Here is an 18632-nt window from a genome sequence, read left to right as displayed (position 1 = left end):
TTCTAGAGTCTCCACATCTTTTTTACATCGTGGCGACCAGAACTGAATGCAGTATTCCAAGTGTGGCCTTACCAAGGCATTATAAAGTGGTATTAACACTTCATGTGATCTTGATGTTTGGCAACTGGTTCATATTTAGGACAGTTGCAGAGTCCCGGGGTCATGCGATCACCTTTTATAACCTTCCCCAGTCACTGGGGAAGCCAGATTCACTTAACAACCGTGTTACTAACTTAACAACGGTAGGGATTCACTGAACAACTGGGGCCATAAAGGTTGTAAAATCGGGCAAAACTCATTTAACAACTGTCTCACTTAATTTTCTACTCAATTACAGTCAAAAGTACAAATTTTGTACTCAGTTGTGGTCATAAGTCAAAAACTACCTGTTATCTGGAAACTAGAGAATTGTTATTTTTTAAACACATAGCATATACTGTATAATTCTGAGATTGCATGGTAGGGTCTTTGATTCAAGTCCCATTTCTTCTTTGGACGTGGGCAGGTCATGAAGAGAGTGAATGAGTATCTGTGCAATGGCATGATAGATATTTATATTAAGATTATGGGAAGTTAAGATTTTAAATGCTGAATAAGGCAACGAAGCATCAAATGACAGAGTAACAGATCTGACTATACAAATGGCACTTCTAAATAATAAGCTCTTGCTATCATCCTGAACTTTCAGGGTGTGTTAATGCAGAAATCTGAGGCTTTCAGTCATTAAATGTAGGCCCTCAGCAGCTCTGCAAGCAAAAATAAGTTAGCTCATAACAGAGACATATTTGTATCTTCTGAATTGTAAATCAAAATTTATTAGCCAGATGTAGATTTTTTGGATCTTGTTTCCTGATGGATCAGCATGGCTGTGATTCAGGGCTTTTTGGAAAAATGTAAGCCCACCGAGAATAAATATTTACACTAAAACCATTGTGCCAAATATATTATAATCTACCAGAATGAAGTTTTTAGCATACCCAATTGATGCGTTTGGAGGAACATGAAGCAGGCTGAAGGCACATCTGGAGATCATCTGGTTTGGGAAAGCTATCATAAATAAGCATATTTTAATCTTGTACCCACCAGTGTGTTCAGCTTTGCACAGCTATGAATATTTCACATACTATTTCCTCATGAATAAATGTATGAAGGATGCCTCAACTGTTTCATCCATAAATATTTCCGTCTTTGTTGAAAACAGCGTGTTCAGGGTCAGGTTTTATTAATGTCATAGACCATGATTTCCCTTTGCCTCTCAGTTCAATGAAACTGACATAATTTGTCTAAGGGAGGTTCAACTCTTGTCAATTTCATCAATGCTTTAGAAATTCTCTACTAATCCTGACTTGAAGAGGAAACTGGGAATTTCTGATTTTTCCCCCTTCCAAAGAATATATGCATAACCAGATTTACTTGTTAGTTTTAATGAAGAATAGCAAAGAAAATGGTGCAGGAGATTAGACTGTATGTGGAACAGTGGTGGGTTTCAAAAATTTTTAGAACTTCTTCTGTAGGGAGTCGCTTGGCAGCCATGTGACTGGGTGGGAGTGGCTTGGCAGTCATGTGATTGGGTGGGCGTGGCCAACTTGTAAAATGTGGTGAAACTTACTTAACAATGCTCTTGCTTAGCAACCAAAATGTTGCCTCAGAAACTCTGGCATTTGAAGCACGCAAGTCTTAAAGCTGTCAAATTGCAAGACCTTTGCACCCCTAACCCTTTAGGAAAAAAAAAACCAGGGGTGTTCAAACTTGACAGCTTTAAGACTTGTGGACTTCAACTCCCAGAATTCCTCCTCGCGCTCTTCATCTTGATGATGTGCGGACAGGCAGAGGGGGGGAGGGAGCCGGAACCGGTTCAAAATGGCACTGTAGATTTGTGGAACCTCTTCTATAGAAGAGGTTAGAACTGGCAGGAACCCACCCCTGATGTGGAGTTATATCTGCATCTAGTTGCAAATCTGTAGAGCAGCAAGAAATAGGAGATTATTCTCCTCTGCACAAGCTGGAGGAGCTGTGGTGTCATTTATAAGAAGAAAAATCTCATTTGTGAATGTTGAAATGTGCATCAGCTGAAATGAAGGAACACTCTGAAGTCATAGATTTGTTTTAAATGCCTTCAACGCATGCATTTGTGACCTTAGGCATAAATGAGATATACTGAAAAACAATGGAACAAATTATTTATAACCTTTCAAGGGAAATTGATCACAGCCAATTGAGCTGAAACTGCTCCTTAGTCCATTAGAGAATATCACAAATTGGGACTGACTGAATCTCAAGCATTGATATATGATACGGTAAAAATATCTTACAAACTTAATGGCAACATAAATTTGTAAATCTGGCTACATGTGATCATTTGGGATTATTTATATCATCTTTATGGATCTAAAAATGCAGGGGCTGAAATTTACCACTTATTGTTCGCAATTTAATGAAGAGCATGTATACATTCTGGAAAATTAGCCTTTGAACTGAGATGATAACCAATTATCTGACAATGACAATGGTTGAAATACTACCGTATTTAAGTAGAGCTGCCATTTTTTCTTACCAAGACACTATTTCTTCAAGTATTTACAGATTTATCTTTGCTGGGCATTCAAGGAAGCAATGGGGAATGAAGTCACAATGAGTGGATACAGAACCGGCAGAATTCTACCTCTGGGTAACTTCCTGTATTGCACACTTGTGCAAATGCAGACAATGTGGATCCTTTTCCAGCTGAATTAGGCCCACCTTGGGGAAGACTCAATTTAGTGATTATTCATATTGATCTAACACCATTCCAGGGGTCTGCATTCCTGATTTGATCACTTTTCCATTTTTATTTTTGCTGATTGCAGTTTAAATGCTGCTATGGATATCTTGGCTCACTTCTACTGGCATATATTAGCTCTTGTCTTAAGAACAACTTTTTTTTAAGTCCAAGAAAAATAGTGGGACAACTCCTTTTCTGAAAACTCGAGCTGTTTGGTACACAGCCCTTTATGTAGAGTGATCAGCTCAACTTACAACAAACGGGTTTTAAGAGCTGCCCCATTCATCTAGCAAAGGGCTTAACATCTACACCCATGATGGCGAACCTATGGCACGCGTGCCCAAAGTGGCCTTCGTATCCACGGCAGTGCCGGAACCTGGGAGAGCTGGTCTTCTATTTTCCGGCGTGAGCATGTGCGCCAGCCAGCTGACCGTGCACACATGGTAACCACAAGACTAGCTAGAACCGGAAGTTCATTCATTCTGCTCCTCTTCCGGGTTGCATCCCAGAAGAGCGCGCCATCACTGATCTATCTCACCATTACTGATCTATACAAAGGATCCAGTCCATTGAAGCGCATTGGAAAAACCTGAAGTGCAGGAGCTCTAGAAAGATTGTTAGGCATGATAAGTTATTCTACTTCTAGTAAAAACTATGCCTGTGCTCACAATGAAGATGTACTTACAGTTTATTTGACTGCTTTATAAACCTCAGTGGTGAGACTCATGTAATATGACAAGGCAAAGTAACTGAATAGAGTCTGCCATTAGCTATTGTCCCTGAGTATTTCTGTTGATACAATACTATATATTAGGATTACAAATATGTACCTTAGCAAACAGCAGTGGGTTATTCAGCAAACCATAGTTTTAACATGGAGCATGAGCAGATCCATTTCCACACAGCGCAAAACTGAGCCCTTTGCCGAATATTTTGTGCAGTTGTTTCCTGGTGATCAACAACGACCTTCTTTTAAAGGCTTTTTTTTTAAAAAAAAAAGTCATTGTATTAAGATAATTTGCTGTCAAACTGTAGTATTCAGCATACTTTTTAGAGGTTTGTTGGAAGGTTATGAATGGATCTTTGAAAGGAAGCCGAGGGAGATAGAGGCGCACACACAGCTGAATGCTGGGCATTTCCCTAACTCACTTCTAAAAACGAAAAAGGGATTCTCTACATCCGGGGTGTCAAACTTGATTTCGTTAAGGGACGCATCAGGGTTGTGTTTGACCTCAGGGGTGGGGCCATGGCCAGCTTGATGTCACTCATGTCAGGGGTTCCTGTGGTGACCTGTGTGTGCTCTGCCAGCAAAACAGGCACCTGAGCTCCGTTTTCGGCTGCAACGCTTTTCTGCAACCCTCTGACAGCAAAAACGGAGCTCGAGAGGGCTGTGGGCAGCCCTCCCGAGCTCCATTTTTGCTGGCAGATGCACTGCAGGCTGATCCTTTGCTGTTTCCAGGGCAGCCCTGAGGGCCAGACCTAAGCACCCTGTAGCCCGGATCCAGCCTCCAGGCCTTGGGTTTGACACCCCTGCTCTACATCAACACCCCCCAGTCTTTTGGGCACTTAGGGAATGGTTTCACGGAGAAACGTTTTTCTGTGTACTAGAGGCGGTGTAGTTTTCCATGCTGCCGGCATCCTGCAGATGGGGTTTTGCTTGTTTGCAGGGCCCGGTTGCTGGCATGCCATGCCACGGCCCGTTGCCGGTCCACGGCTCAGGATTTGGGGAACCCTGCTCTACATGGTGGAACATCTACTTTCCATGCCGAACACGTCCATTTTCATCTGTGTTTGGTGGTTCTGCCTTGGATAGCCCCTATGAATCAGTGTAGGCAATATTGGATTAGCTAGCCCAACAAATAGGTTGAGGCAAGGAAACTTTCCACCTTCCTTTCTTTACGGTGGATTTGTGATGCTTTTTAGAAGCAATTTGTGCTGTAGAAGAGAAGTCAACATCTTTTGGTCCCAAGTTGCATATTTTGCAGTCTCTGGAGTCCCATCTGACCACAATTGCTGAAAATAAATGAAATATAGAAATATATGTAATGTACTAGGGAATAGCAATTCCTTTGCTGAAGGAATGTGCTGGAAAGGAGGAGCACCACTGCTGTCAGAACTACAAAAGTGATTACTTTGTGTTATTTCCCTTGTTTCAAAGACTGTTCATATACTTATACAACCATGCGGCAAGTGCCTCTCCTTCACATGCGAAATAAAAACAGAAAGTTGGGGGTTTCAGCATTGCTTCAAATATCTACAAGCATTATTTAGATCAGGGGTGTCAAACTCGCGTTGTCACCTGACTTATCGCAACTGTCCCCCTTCGCTAAACTGGGGGTGGGCGTGGCCTGCACGTGATGCATCCGACCCGTGGGCCACGAGTTTGACACCCCTGATTTATACGGTTAGAACAGAGGTGGTATTCAGCAGATTCTGACCAGATCTGGAGAACCGGTAGCAGAAATTTTGAGTAGTTCAGAGAACCAGCAAATACCACCTCTGGCTGGCCCTGCCCCCTTCTATTCCCAGCTGATCGGGAGGGAATTGGGATTTTGTAGTATCCTTCCCCTGGAATGTGAAGGCAATGGGGATTTTACAGTATCCTTCCCCTGACATGCCCACCACACCACACCCACCACGCCATGCCCACAGAACCGGTAGTAAAAAATTTTGAATCCCACCACTGGGTTATAGGAACCTGCCTTATTCCAGTTTTCTGGGCAGCCCAGTATTGTCCATTAAAATCCCAATTTATTTCAAACCGTTTTTCACCATCTGTTATCTGATCTTTGCTTTAACCAAAGTCTGAATTTGGGATCTTTTGCATGTAAAGCATGTATTCCACCACTGAACTTCAGTCTTTCTAAACGGGGATATTGACAATCACATGCCTTCGCTTAGGATGCCAGCAATGATCAGACTTCTGGGGATTAAGGATAATTAAATATGACAGTGTATGAAAATTTATAAATCCTTACCAGACCGGGGACCACAGTTGGAGTCATGGAATTGCAATTACATGGTTCAGATTGTTTTCTTAACAGCCGCTCTGATCTTAAATTTGAAAGCCTGCCAAAATCACTGCACACTTTTTACAGTTGCACTATGTGTTTAGCTTATGGCTTGCACGCTTTTTTTCCTTTGTGAAAATATGGCCCCATAGGGCTTTTTTGCCTAGGGTATGTGCAATAGTTAGCAGCTTGCTTCTACGTACACAAGGAGCAAGAAGAAAACTTGGGTTTTTTTGGGGGGGGGGGAATGTCAACTTAGATTGTGGTAATCTCTGAAAGAAAATATGTGCCAATGTTCTATGTGGTGTAGATCTGAGTTCATTGAGAAATCTTTTTTCTTGAGGACACTGATTGTAACTGATGGCTTCTATGAACATTCAGAATTCTCTTTGCCAAATCTGGTTGCTATTTAAAATTCTACCAATTGAGGCTAATTGCATAGATGTGGAATTTTTCATTTTCACTTTTGCCTTTCTTAGTTTTGGGATATTGATTTTCGTTCATTGCACAATTCAGCAGTTTACTTGTGTGCCATTGGTAACGAGATTTGGAAAGATCCTTTATTTTCATTGTCAAATTACGGATGGATTTTTGACCTTAGAAATTATTATCAAAGGAGTCTTGGGACAAAGCAGATGTATATAAATGTCTATTTTATATAAAAATGATAAAACCACTGGTGTTTTTTTTTCCTGAGTGTTTGCTTTGGAATGTGCGTGGCCTAACTTCATCTTTCATTTCAGTTGGTGTGTTTCTGTGCATTTATGGAGAAGCATTTCAATGTGCCGAAAGTCATAAATGGCAAAATAGAATAAAATATTATTAACTCCCAGTAAAATGAAAAATAAACTCCCTAAAAAGAAGGAACTTCTAAAACAATTGTGACTCCCGAGCGACCATCATTCCAGAAAAGTTTGCTTTCTAAGCCTTTTCAAGTAAGTCTGGCAAACATTGAATGCATTTTTACAACACAAGCATAGTTATGAATTAATCCGTTTTCCAGCTTTGCACCTCATACCTTGAAATTAAGCAGTTGGGTTGATATCATACGGCAGGCTATAATGCTAATAAACATTAATACCAATAACCATAGCATGTTGCATAAATGCAAGTGCTGGATTTGTAACTGACATGGCAAACTCCGTTGTGTGAACAATAACACAAGATGGGGAGATACTCAACTCAGGTTTGCCCCTAGCAAGTGGTAACACTTTAGAATTCCTTTCGAGCCATGATGGCGAACCTATGGCACGTGTGCTACAGGTGGTACACAGAGCCCTCTCTGCAGGCATGCGACCCGTTGACCCAGCTCACCTGCACTGCGTGTGTGTGCGCACCTCCCGCTGGCCAGCTGATTTTTGGGTGTCTACTACACAGGCACTGAGAGCGGGGTACATGTGCGGGGGTCGCACGCACCTGTGGGGGGGCAAAGCGCATGTGCAGAGGGCAGAGTGCACATGCGGGGGTCACACACCCAGGGGCGGGGCACATCCAGAGGGTCACACGTACATGTGGGGGGGGTGGGGCACATGTGGAGGGTCATGTGCGCATGCATGCGGGGAGGGGGTAGCACAGGTGGGTCATGCACACGTGTGGGTGTGGGTGCACATGGAGGGGTTGCGTGCGCATACGTGGGTGGCAGGGCATGGAGGGGTAACACACATATTGCATTATGGGCGCGCACACTTTCTGCATGAGATGACACAAAGTTTAGCCATCACTGCTTTAGAGCAAGGGTGTCAAACTGGCAGCCCAAAGGCCAGAGGGATCACAAGCAGGCCACGCCCACCACAGATCTGAGAAGGCGGAAAACGGTGTGATACGTCACATGATGGCAACGTGGCGCCGTGAGTTTGACATCCGTGCTTTAGAGAATATCCTCAATAGATGTAACTCACAGGCTGGCAGCATACGGAAGGGAAACAGTCCAATTTAGCGTTATAGTAGTTGTTCATGTAACAATGTATACTGTAGTATAAGGCATCAGCTACCTGATGCCTTATACTACAGATAGTCCTCGACTTATAGCAGCTCATTTAGTGACCATTCAAAACTACAACAGAATTGAAAAAAGTGAATAATGACCATTTTTCACACTTACAACCATTGCAGTATCCACATGGTCATATGATCAAAATTCAGATGCTTGGTAAAGGGTTCATATTTATGACGGTTGCAACGTCTCTGGGTCGCATGATTTCCTTTTGTGACCATCTTGACAAGCAAAGTCAATGGGTTAACAACCATCTTACTAACTTATACAAACTCGATGGTTCACTTAACAACTGCGGCAAGAAAAGTCGTAAAACTCACTTAACAAATGTTTCACTTTGGGGAAGGTAAACTTTGGCCGCAGTTATGGTGGTAACTCGAGGACTACCTGTATAAAACTTTCCCATTTGAACTAAATGTCCGAAAACATATTAATTGGGGATTCCAAGTGATGCAAGAAAATTACAGTCTTCCATAGAAAAATTTAAATGTTTGCATTTCAGACTAGATATGCCCTGCAGATCAGAGTGCCAATAGCTCAAATAATGGATCAAGTTAATGGCTATTTAAAGAAAAAAAACTAGATACAGTATATATGCAGTCATAATGTGGAAAGTTGATATGCTAACTTGCCTATGAACCCTGACTGTAGGTCCAAAATTTCCATAGCTGAAGCCACAGAAATATTTGCAGCAGAGGTGGGTGGCTCCCGGTTCGGCCCGGATCAGGTAGTGGTGGCGGTGGGAGGCTCCGCCCACCCACCCAGACTCTTGTACGCATGAGCAAACCCGTAGTAAAAAAACCTGGAAACCCACCACTGATCAGGTACACAAAGATCGGTAGGGAGAACTGATTCTAAATCCCAAAGTAATCAAAGAAAATATTTTGAATAGAGCTGCAAGGCCAAAATGTTAAATTACCTTCTCTTGAACTTGTGCTGTAGGGAATATCAGGCTCTGTTATCAGAGATCCTCTCGCTCCGAATTTGATCGAACACAGGCACGAGCCCATTTAAGGACGTACCTTGTGGCATTGGGAGTGGCCAAACGCCAATATTGTGCCACTCTCATTGCATCCGCGGAGAACCGCCCTGCCGCCCTGTTTCGGGTGTCCCACTCCCTCTTGTTTCAGAGGCCGCGGGAGGCCCCTCTACAGGGCAGGGCAGAGGAATTTGGTAAATATCTGCAGGATAAAATCGCTCAAATCCGGAGGGATTGGGTCCCTGTCAGTGGTCCAATGGAGACGTCCATGGCGAGTCTTGAGGAATCGATCTGGGAGGAGTTTGACTTGGTTGCCATCGAGGATTTGGACAGAATGCGTGGACGACTGCGACCCACCACATGTTTATTGGACCCGTGCCCCTCCTGGCTTGTACTGGCATCCTGGGAGGTTACACGAGACTGGCTCCTGGGCCTAGTGAATGCTTCGTTGAGCGAGGGGTCTCTCCCGGCCGCCTTGAAAGAGGCGGTGGTGAGACCCTTGCTCAAGAAGCCTTCCCTGGACCCTTTGGAGCTGGCCAATTATCGTCCTGTCTCCAACCTTCCCTTTTTGGCGAAGGTTGTAGAGAGTGTGGTGGCCTACCAGTTTCCACGTCATCTGGAGGAAAATGATTATCTAGACCCGCGCCAGTCCGGCTTCCGCCCCGGTCACAGCACGGAGACGGCCTTGGTCGCGTTGGTGGATGATCTCTGGAGGGCCAGAGATAGAGGTTGTTCCTCTATCCTGGTCCTATTAGACCTCTCGGCGGCTTTTGATACCATCGACCATGATATCCTGCTGCGCCGGCTGGAGGGGTTGGGGGTCCGGGGCACCGTTTTGCGGTGGTTCGGCTCCTACCTTTCTGGCCGGACGCAGCGTGTGTTGGCAGGAGAAGAGAGGTCGACCCTACGCCCCCTTACTTGTGGGGTGCCACAGGGGTCGGTCCTCTCGCCACTCCTGTTCAACACATATATGAAGCCGCTGGGTGAGATCATCCGTGGTTTCGGGGTGGGATACCACCTGTACGCTGATGATACTCAGCTGTACTTTTCCACCCCGAACCACCCCAACGAGGCCATCGAAGTGATGTCCCGGTGTGTGGAAGCCGTACGGATCTGGATGGATGACAACCGACTCAAGCTCAACCCCTCCAAGACGGAGTGGCTGTGGGTACCAGCTCCCCGGTTCAGCCAATTAACTCCATCATTGGCCATTGGGGGCATTCAACTTGCCCCCGTGGAGCGGGTGCGCAATTTGGGCGTCCTCCTGGATGCCCGGCTGTCCATGGAGGACCATGTGACAGCCGTGGCAAGGGGGGCGTTCCACCAGGTTCGCCTGGTGCACCAATTGCGCCCCCTACTGGACCGGGACGCCTTACGCACAGTCACTCATGCGCTGGTGACGTCTCGCTTGGACTACTGTAACGCTCTCTACATGGGGCTTCCCTTTAAATGCACCCGGAGGCTACAGTTGGTCCAGAACGCAGCCGCGCGGGTAATTATGGGGAGTACTAGGTACTCCCATGTGACACCGTTCCTGCGCGAGCTGCACTGGCTTCCTGTGGTCTATCGGGTGCGTTTCAAGGTTTTGATAACAATCTTTAAAGCGCTCCATGGCTCAGGACCTAGTTACTTGCGGGATCGTATTCTGCCCCATACATCCCTGCGACCAATCCGCTCGCACAGAGAGGGCCTCCTCCAGGTGCCGTCCACTAGACAGTGTCGGGGGGCGGCGCCTAGGAGTAGAGCCTTCTCTGTGGCGGGCCCAGCCCTGTGGAATGACCTCCCTCCGGATATTAGGAATACCTCTGACCTCCGCTCCTTTCGTATTAAGCTTAAGACCCACCTATTCCAAGTAGCTGGCCTGGCTCAACTTTGATCTAACCATATCGCTCCTGACGGGTTTTTAATTGGGTATTTTAATTATATTTAATTATTTAGGGGTTTTTTAATCACTGTATTCTAATTGTTTTTTATTCATCAGCCGACCTCCTCCTTGTGTATGTCTCGGTATATGTCTCTGTTATATGTTTGTTTTGTCCACATATTTATTTCATATGTTTCATTGTACGCCGCCCCGAGTCCTTCGGGAGAGGGTGCGGCTAAGAAATAAATATTTATTTATTTATTTATTTATCAGACTATACGGGATTCTTATACAGTAAGATTATGGTAGTGCTACAGTTAGGAAGTTCCCGACCACAACATATTCTTCCTCCTTGATCGTTCTTGACCAAATGATTGTGTTTGGATATGATTAGGGAACTGCTACTGATGCTAGTCTGAGCTTAGCTAAGCATAACAACAAACAACAACAACAAAGGAATGACGCAAAACTTAGGCTGAGTCACATGTCTTAATCACTTATTTTAATCACAATATCTTGAATACTTTACCCATTGCGAAAGCTATGCTTGCACAACATGTTAGGCCACAATCATGTTTTGATTGAATGCAGCTTTTCATCATCTGGGTGTCTTCCAGATATATTTATTTAAACACCCAGAACCCTTGGCAATGGCCCTGGTGGGAAGGAAAAAGAAGAAGGAGGGAGGGAGGGAGGGAAGGAAGGAAGGAAGGAAAGTACGTCCTGCTTTAGCACTTGGCCATCAGCAGCCCTGTTTCCCTTTCACCATCCTCTTGTCCCTTCCTCCTGACCTCTCATGGTGGTCTCCCCTCCTATTGCTGAGGATGTTTTGGTTACAAAGCCAGGTCTCCTTGCGTGGAGAGGGAGTCGGCCTCCCTCGGACCCACACACTTAGCCCTCCCACACACACCATGAGCAACCTGGCCAAGGAGAGTAAGAACAACAGCAGCCGCCTAGAGGAGGAGGTAAGTGCAGCTGGGCACCCCCTTGGGGAAGCGGGGCTGGGCTGAAAGTTCTAACACCACCTTGGTGTAAAGAATTCCACAAGCTTAGTTGTCCAGAGGAGGAACTTGGAACCTGCAAATGGATTGCAGTCAACATTCAGAGCAATTAGAAGGAAACTGATTTCCCTGGTAAGTATATCAAGACCGTGTGACTACTTGTACATTGCGTAGGGCTGTGATGGCAAACCTATGGCACGCCTGCCACAGGTGGAGTACGGAGCCATTTGTTAGGGCACACAAGGCGTTGCCCCGTCAGCTCCAATGCGCATGCGTGCACTGGCCAGCTGACTTTGGCCTTCTTTTGAGGCTGTTTTTTGTCCTCGAGCCCCCGAAACAGCCCTTTGAGCAAACCAGAAGTCCGTTCCTAAGCTTCCGGTTTGCCCGTAGGGCCGATTTTTCGCTTTCCGGAGGCTTCAGGGAAACTCCTGAAGCCTCTGGAGGTCCTCCGGGGGGGGGGGGAAGGCTGTTTTCGCCCTCCCCAGGCCCCTAGAAAGCCCCTGGAGTCTGGGGAGGGTAAAAAAAGTGCACCAAAAGCAGGGGGAGCACTGGTCGCGTGCATGCACGCTGGGGTCGCATGCATAGCATTATGGGTGTGGCACGCCCCCGCATGACCTCCCCTGCGCTCCCCCTAGGATCGAACAAACAGCCTCCTGATTGTGAGGTGAGAGCTCCACCTCTAGGCCACCAAACCACTTGTTAGAAGAATTCATTAGAGTACAGCAGGGGTGTCCAAACTTGGCAACTTTAAGACTTGTGGACTTCAACTCCCAGAATTCCCCAGCCAGCATGGCTGGCTGGGGAATTCTGGGAGTTGAAGTCCACAAGTCTTAAAGTTGCCAAGTTTGGACACCCCTGGAGTACAGTAATAATTTAAATAGAAATACAATATTGCAGCAAAGGAGTTCTGGCAAACTATGAGCGCTTAACTCTTGCACCTGCTCAGATTTGTATTTCTGGGGCTGAAGATTGGGCAGTTTTAAGTCCTCTGCTCTTCTTCAGTGTTTAAATTGGACATGAATCTGAGGAAGCTTGAAATGGAGCACCCCTCCTCATTCTGGAGTCTCCCGGTGTGCTAGACTTGACTCACAGCCCTTCAGTTCACATGGCCAACTTTCGCTTTTCTTCTCTGCATCTTCAACCCCACCCACTTAATGTGCTCCGACTACTCCCACTCTTCGATTGAGATCTTTATATTTCCCCATAGAAACTAATGACACCCATTCACCAGCTAGATTCATGCATTCTGCTTAGTTACAGTTTGATGACTAAGGTAAAATTAGCTAATGTTTCTCTAATAGGTTAAGCCCCAAATCATGCTTCACAAACTACAAGAACTGTGTTCATATATTCCTCCAAGCATCCATTTAGGTTTTGATTTAGGAGGGGGGGTGTCAAACATTACACTAAACCCTGATGCTGTTTCTTTCATTTTTAGCTTCCTGTGCTGTGAAAATTCACACATGTAATTTGTAAATCATGGTTATAGATTAGACCCATATATTTACAGCTTAACTAACAAAAGCATTTTCTTCAGTAAATCATGGTTAAAAGCACTACACTATATGTGCACCCAATTACTTATATAGTAGGAATGTTTTCTTTTTGATGGTGTAAATGTTAATATAGAACATATAGTTACAGTACAGTGATATCTGTACTGATTATTAACTTTCTAATATTTACGTCACTTGGAGTGTTGAAGATAAAAAAGGACTATCAATATTAAAGACAATCTAGGATGCCAATTTCAATGAGCATTTTTTTTAAATCCAGAATTGAATATAGCAATATTAAAAAAAGATTGGGTCATTGTATTTGTTGTAGAATAACATTTTCCAACTTATGCTGATCGCTTAGCATAAGTTTTTCGTTTTACTGCTACTTAATGTTTTTTTACATGGTGACAAAGGAAAAAAGATAAAGCAAGTTTAAGAATAATTTAAATAAATAAGAAAGAAGAAAGAAAGAAAGAAAGAAAGAAAGAAAGAAAGAAAGAAAGAAAGAAAGAAAGAAGAGAAAGTTTCTAACATCCCCCTTTCCGAACACCTTATTTAAAATATTTGTAAGAGTTTTTAGGGATAATTCATTGACTTCTCTCCCCAATGAATCTTACTTAATAAAATACCTGTTCGTGCCTTTTAAACTACAATTCCCATATTCCCTTGGACAGGTATTAAATCATTAAGGTCAAAGTGCTAAATTGTCCTGTTTCTGCAAAGGGGACCTTGACTAAATACAGCAGGTCAACAAGAATCTTTTCTTCATTTCTCCTTTTTCTTGAACAACGTGGTGGGTTGTAGAAAAAGTCTTTTGAAGCCTATTTTTGCTTCCATCCTTTCTTAAACTCCCACTTGTTGCTAAAAAGGATTGTTAGGTTGTGATTTACACAAACCATGCAAATATTGCAATGGTTCCTCTATCCCGTTGTCTGTCTCCATCTACATAGTAAGTGTTGGGGAATACCCTCCCCCTCCAAAATTGGGTGATTATGTTTGTTTGTTTGCAATTATTGTAGCCACAGGAAAGCATTTGATTTGGCTTTTTAAAAATATTCTGAGGAAAGGGAGCTCTTAATGAGAGAACCAGGGTTGTGTCTAAAATGCCTTTCTGAATTTCCAGGAGTATTGTGTTGAATGTTGTCCAAACTGTTATTTACTTGAAAGTAAGCTCTATCAAACACAGGAGGCCTTACTACTGAGCAATATGCATCGATGGTCCTTTTTACATAACTGGCTTTGGTTAGGAAAGAACACCTCCAATCCTGGGAAGCAACTCACAAGCAAACCCACTTCCCCCTTTTCCTATAACTAGCCCAGGGATCAGCAACTTGGGGCTGTGGAGCCACATGTGGCTCTTTCATCCCTCTGCTGCAGCTCCCTGTTGCAGTCAGCTCCACAATTGATAGGGCTTTCGGTTAGGACAGGTAGAGGAAAAAGGATGCCATGCTGGCAGGAGACTCTAAGGTGGGGGAACCAGACTTCTGGTCAGCAGAGGAAAAAGGACGTGCTAGGAGGAGACTCTATGGTGGGGGAACTGGACTTCCGGTCGGCTCTAGGACTGAATGGGGGGCTTCCAGTTAGGACCTTTGTGACTCTTTGAGTGTTTAAGGTTGCCAACCCCTGAACTAGCCAAACATCAGTATTCCAGAGGGATTAGTCAGTCTTCCTTAAGGAGCTGAAAAAAGTCCAGATGGCACGGAATAAAAGGAGTCAAAATGCAAAATTTGTATTTTGAGTCCTCTTATATTTAAAATGTCTTTTTCCCCCATTAAAACTATAGTTAAGTGTTGTGGCCCAGCAGGAGCCGTTGCCGTTGCCACCAGACTCCGAGAGTGAGGGTTCCTATGAGTCGGCTCAAGAGGAGGTGGGGGACCCTGGACAGGGTTCCGACGCTGAGCAGGGATCGGAGAGTCTGGTCGGCCACCAGGAGGCGCCTGAAGCATGGAGCAGCGGTGAGAGCCAGAGGAGGGGGGCTCCCAATGCCATGCCTTGGAGCAGTGGGGAGGAGTCACGAGACAGTGAGTCAGAGCTGAACAGGGAGTTCCTGGACGCTCATTATCGCCGCGCCCATAGATGCAAGGAGCGTGGGCGTAATTATCAGCGGTAAGAGCTCTCAGCTGCTGATCAGGAGGCTCCTCTCCAGGTTATAAAAGGGTTGACTGTGCATACGCCCTTTGCAGCAATCAACAGAGGACTTATGCCAGAAGTTCTAGTCTGGAATTCTAGCAAGCTGGATAGCTGCTTTTGTGTTTTGTTTTTGTGAGTTTTGTCTTGGTGGTTTACTGCCACGGAACCTTGTTACCTTGTACTGTTCCGGAGCATGTTCTGTGTGGGCAAAGGAGGAAGGGGGGTCAGAACAGTTAAGCATCTTTTGGAAAGGTTTGGAAGGACTTGAAGGATTCCTGCAGGGCTTCTGTTTTTACATTTCTTGCTGTGCGTGGTCTCCCCAACTGCCAAGGGAAAGCTCTTGACTCTTGTTGTTTATAAAATGGTTTGCGAAATATTGATGCTTTGTCATCATAATGGCTAAAAGGCCTTTCACTTTCCCTGATGGGTTTTCCCTCTCAAAAGCAAGTCTGAATTTATCCCAGTAGTCTTTCAATTATTCTACTACAACATGTTTATGATTTAGGTAATTCAAGTAGTAGTATTTGTCTCGTTCCCTTCCTAAATGCTCAGCAAAAGCTTTGCAAGTGATGACCAACCAGACTCTGGGCGAACCGATTGTTAAATTAACCCCCACCCCCACCCTGCTATCAAAGTGGATCTTGGGTGCTGCACTGCAATGGAGAAACAGGCAATGCAGCAGCTGGCACAAGGGAGGGAGGAGGAGCAGGGAGAAGAAAGCGAGAAAACTGCCTTCTCCTTCCCTCATGCCGGCCGCTCCATTGCCCATTTCTCCACTTTGATAGTGTGTGTGTGTGTGTGTGTGTGTGTGTGTGTGTGTGTGTGTGTGTGTAATTTAACAACCAGTGTGAACCAGCTGAATCCTACCACTGCCTTCCACCCCATGGACTCTCTTGCCACTTATCAAAAGCATCTTTTACATCTGGAATTCTGAGTCACCTGATATTTCTGGAGAATACAGGTAGCCGTTGTTCAGTGACCACATTTGGGGCCAGCAACTCACTTCATTAGGCATAGCAGTCACTAAGTGAAACTGTGACTATACTTATGATCATACTTCACCTTTTCTTGGCTTTCTACGGACCTATGAGGGTCATAAATGCAAGAATTAGTTGAAAATTTACTTTTTCATCACTACAGTTAATTCTGAACAGTTGTTAATGGGGATTACTTATATCAGGGGTGTCAAACTCAGTTTCATTGAGGGCTGCATCAGGGCTGTGATGGACTTTGGGGGGCCAGGTGGGCATGGCCAACTGGTGTTTGTGGCCAATTGTGGGCATGGCTAATTGGGTGGGCATGGACAGCTTGACGCCACTCCCCAAACTGTTGGCACGTTTCCTCTTTGCCTTGGGTAGACTGGGCTGAAGCCATGCTGGCCCGATGTTTCCTCTTCACATTGAATAGTCCGAGCTAAAGGGATGTGGGTAGACTGGGGTGAAGCGATGCAGGCTGGCTCCTTATATTTTCCAGGATGGCCCCACAGGCTGCATCTGGTCTACGGGCCTTGTGTTAGACACCCCTGACCTATATGTTTAAATGATTACACAAATTTTGTCAGTGGATTTTGTTTTGTAAAGGGAAATTTAAAAAGTTCACTAAACCTCTTGCCCCACCTATTTTTTAAATGTTATTTTAATTTTAAAAATGAATAGGATGTTACCATTTTGTGGCTCTAAACCCTAGCCTCGAGCACAACTTGTTATTTCAGCAAAGTTTCTGGATCCTACATAAACATAAACTTTAGATGTGTTCTTAGAAAACAGCATGGTGGCTTACTGCAACCTAGCCAGATTTGCATGTCTTCTAGCAGGTGCATGCTTAATGATTAGTCACTGTGATCAACATTGTGTGAAATTACTTATCGTGTTGTGGAAGATTGCTTTATATTCTTACCTTTTGAATCTTTGTTTTTTTAGTTGAGGCTGAACCGTTTTCAGACATTGGAAACATTTGTTTCCCCGAATATAGGACCCAACTGGAAAATAAGCCCTTGCATGATTTTTCAGGATGCTCATAATATAAACCCTACCCCAAAAATAAAGCCCCAGTGAAGATCGTCAGCCAGATGTGTGCGTTTAGTACTGCATTTCCCCGAAAATAAGAGCTAACCAGAAAATAAGCCCCAATGCATCTTTTGAAGCAAAAATTAATATAAGGCCTGGCCTTATTTTCAGGAAAACACAGGAAACATTAAACTTCCTTGAGAACATTATTAAAATTTATTTTTTGGTATTTTTTTTAAAAAACTTGCATTTATATTTTTATAAATAATTTCAAGGAGGTGACCATACATAATATTCCTTCATCCTCCTATTTCCCCCCCACACACACACACAAGTTTGCTGGATGAGTGGTTGTTACCTCAGGACTATCTATAATTCAGATCAAATTCTCACTATCCCTTGGACAACATGCACAATGTTTTTTTCCCCCCCTGTCACTTTCAGTCTGCCTGTCTGTGAATCACACTAGGAATGTGTGATGTTCCCACCTTTCATTTTGTGTTCTTCTTTCCCCTGAGTCCCATGATGTATATGCAGTGCTTCCTCTGTTACTGAACATTCTCATGGTTTGTCATGGACAATTTATTTGTTTCGTTCGATTTCCATTGATTTCATTCATACAATGAATGGTTTAGAAAGATTAGGACATTTTTCACAATGTACTCTATATTCCTGGCACAAGGTTGCTTTATTGCAGGGGTATCAAACTCGATTTCATTGAGGGCCGCATCAGGGTTGTATTTGAACTGGGGTGGGGGGGCAGAGTGGACGTGGCTAGGATGGGTGTGGCTAGCTCAACATCATTCATTTTGGAGGCATCTGTGGTGGTCCAAGCACTTTGCCGATGAAAACAGGCTCCTGAGCTCCGTTTTCAGCTACAACAGCCTCCTGCAACCCTCTGCAAGTGAAGACGAAGCTCCATTTTCACTGGCAGAGGCACTGCAGGCCGGTCCTTCACTGTTTCCAGGGTGACCCCACAGGCCAGATCTAAGCACCCAATAGCTGGATCCAGCCTCCAGGCCTTAAGTTTGACACCCCTGGTTTATTGTATAATAGAAATTGGAAGTGATCTCAGAACTTTAAGAGCAAAGTATCTCCGAGTACAAATTCCTTAAGAACCATCATTGCCGGTTAATTGGTCCCACAAGACTTCCCACAAAATTTTTTTACTTTCACAGTTTTCCAGAGTTCAGAAACAGGCAAGTTAAGTGGAATGGATGAATGGCAGAGGTTGTCTTCTCATGAACAGCTGTCTGAGAACTTTGCTCTTTCTAAATCACTGGACTTTGAGAGGATTGAAAAAGGTAAGGTTGTCCTTCTTAATATCTTTTAATATTTGCACTATTTATCCAGGTGCATCCATGGGGATGAGTGTGCCCAAAAATCAA

The 18632-nt window shown here is 44.4% G+C and overlaps 1 protein-coding gene across 8 annotated transcripts in view; it reads left to right on the top strand.

The window, feature by feature from the left end:
• The first annotated feature begins 13831 nt into the window (after positions 1–13831).
• Positions 13832–18632, top strand: part of OVCH1 (ovochymase 1) — a 56139-nt gene continuing 51338 nt past the window's right edge. For 6 of the 8 annotated variants that reach the window (XM_081957144.1, XM_081957140.1, XM_081957143.1 and 3 more), the window contains exons 1-2: positions 13832–14057; positions 18423–18548. In XM_081957144.1, coding sequence (XP_081813270.1) covers positions 14006–14057; positions 18423–18548 — 178 coding nt within the window. In that variant the 5' untranslated portion in view covers positions 13832–14005. Of the gene's footprint in view, positions 14058–15519; positions 15744–18422; positions 18549–18632 lie in introns of all 8 variants that reach the window. The other 2 variants (XM_081957142.1, XM_081957141.1) reach the window with 2 other exon arrangements.

This window comes from Natrix helvetica (assembly GCF_964273705.1).
Source record: "Natrix helvetica genome assembly, chromosome: 6".
In the NCBI taxonomy this organism is placed as follows: Eukaryota; Metazoa; Chordata; class Lepidosauria; order Squamata; family Natricidae; genus Natrix; species Natrix helvetica.
The sequence above is the reverse complement of the archived record's forward strand: the minus strand, read 5'-3'. Positions and strand labels throughout refer to the sequence as shown.